The sequence below is a fragment of the Austrofundulus limnaeus genome, unplaced genomic scaffold (genome assembly GCF_001266775.1).
Source record: "Austrofundulus limnaeus strain Quisiro unplaced genomic scaffold, Austrofundulus_limnaeus-1.0 Scaffold640, whole genome shotgun sequence".
NCBI lineage: Eukaryota > Metazoa > Chordata > Actinopteri > Cyprinodontiformes > Rivulidae > Austrofundulus > Austrofundulus limnaeus.
Window position 1 is genome coordinate 232,228 of NW_013953042.1, and position 1,811 is coordinate 234,038.

The window sequence follows — 1,811 nt, forward strand, 5'->3', positions numbered from 1 at the left end:
TATTGGTCCAATACTGCCCCCTGCTGTACTCAACTTGGTACTGCACCATAGTTTAATATTTCAACTCAGTAGTTCAGTGTTTACAGTACTAAAATGAGTTTATTTTGATGTTTTACTATAATGTCTTAATACTGCTCTGTTTTTGTAATATTATGCAGTTTAGTGTTAATAATTGTATTGGCAATGTGGCCTCTTTCTGCATACATACAATCCAAGCCCTGGGATTGTCTCCTGGTGCAGCTCCTGTAGTCTCATGGTGAACACTGTGGGATTTCATTCAGGAGATCAGGGTTCAATCCCAGCTATGAACAAACTGTTTCAGTAAAGCTACATAATTTCAGATTGTTATATTGTCACATAATTACCCTCATTACAAACACCTGCTGACTTGGCAGGTGTTTGACTGATAATAATTAGAAAACACATTTGAACTTGGTCACACTTCATTCTGCAAGTCCAATGCTGCAATGACATGCTACATGGCAGTGCACCCTTGTTTTTACATCGTAAAAACCCATGTCTAGTTTTCTTTACAGTTTAGTTTTCACTGAGAAACAAACAGACTTTKATGTTTGAGTTAGTTGTTTCTCATTAAACAGACTGAAACATGTGAACACATCAGACAAATGTGTTTCTGAAAACTACATAACTACACAGTTTCTGTTAAACTCAGTTTTAACAATCAGACGTAACTTTTAACTTTAAATGTTCAACTCTTTTACTACATTAGAAATAATTAAGACTCTGCCCAACACAATACAAATACTTTAATACTTTTGTCTGTAAATAATTAAAAGCCGCAAAATATTAATTAGATAACTGAATTATTGTGAAACAATTTTTGCCTTTTTGCTCGTCTGAGACTTTTACTGCAGTTTGATTTATGAAACACTGTTGTTCAATTTGAGCTTTTCATAGAAGTGTTTGAAAAACTGATTGAAATGGAAAACTTGAACATAAAATAAAGTGAAAAAGAATTTTCATTTTATAAAAAAAGTAGTTCAGTTTTTAGTGTTTTCCTACTAATTACCCATTTCTTTTGTTGGCTCCTTGAAGAGCTTCATTAAAGGAAGCATGTTTCTTTTGGTTCATTAGCAGTGACATTATTTCAAGGAACAACAGTGACCGAACTTTACAATAACAGGATTTTCTGTGTTTTTCACAGGATGAAGAGGAGGAAATTAAGCTGGAAATCAACATGCTGAAGAAGTATTCCCACCACAGAAACATCGCCACATACTACGGCGCCTTCATCAAGAAAAGTCCACCGGGTCATGATGACCAGCTCTGGGTGAGCTCACTGTACCTGTCATGTATGGAAACATAGTGGGTCTCACTGAGACGTGGACTGGACTGCAGCTTCTGTCAGAGGTCCATGTGGAGCACATTTGGCAGATGAGGAGTGTTTATGTGTTTTCTTGCCTGGTGCAGCTGGTGATGGAGTTCTGCGGTGCCGGCTCCATCACAGATCTGGTGAAAAACACCAAAGGCAACTCGCTGAAGGAGGACTGGATTGCTTACATCTCCAGAGAGATCCTCAGGGTGAGCTTTTATTCAGGGTCAACACTGACATTGTTTAACAGATCATGAGTTTCTTTTTGTGTTGAAGGCTGAAAAATGTTACACAATTAGATTCGACATTATTCTTACCTGCATATAATGTGAAAAAAGCAAAATGGTTCCTCTTTAGTTAAAGTTAGACAATGAATTATATTTATTTTATATTTATTATATATACTAGGGGTGCAACAACACATGTACCCGTATCGAACCGTATCAAACAGTGCTTTAGGTTCAACACACACTTGTAT

General features: G+C 36.5%; 1 protein-coding gene across 1 annotated transcript in view; it reads left to right on the plus strand.

Annotated features, from left to right (window-relative positions):
- Positions 1-1,811, plus strand: part of LOC106531478 (mitogen-activated protein kinase kinase kinase kinase 4) — a gene marked incomplete at its 3' end in the record, with an annotated part of 193,726 nt that overhangs the window by 116,176 nt on the left and 75,739 nt on the right. The window contains 2 exon segments of the mRNA XM_014027356.1: positions 1,166-1,291; positions 1,432-1,542. Coding sequence (XP_013882810.1) covers positions 1,166-1,291; positions 1,432-1,542 — 237 coding nt within the window.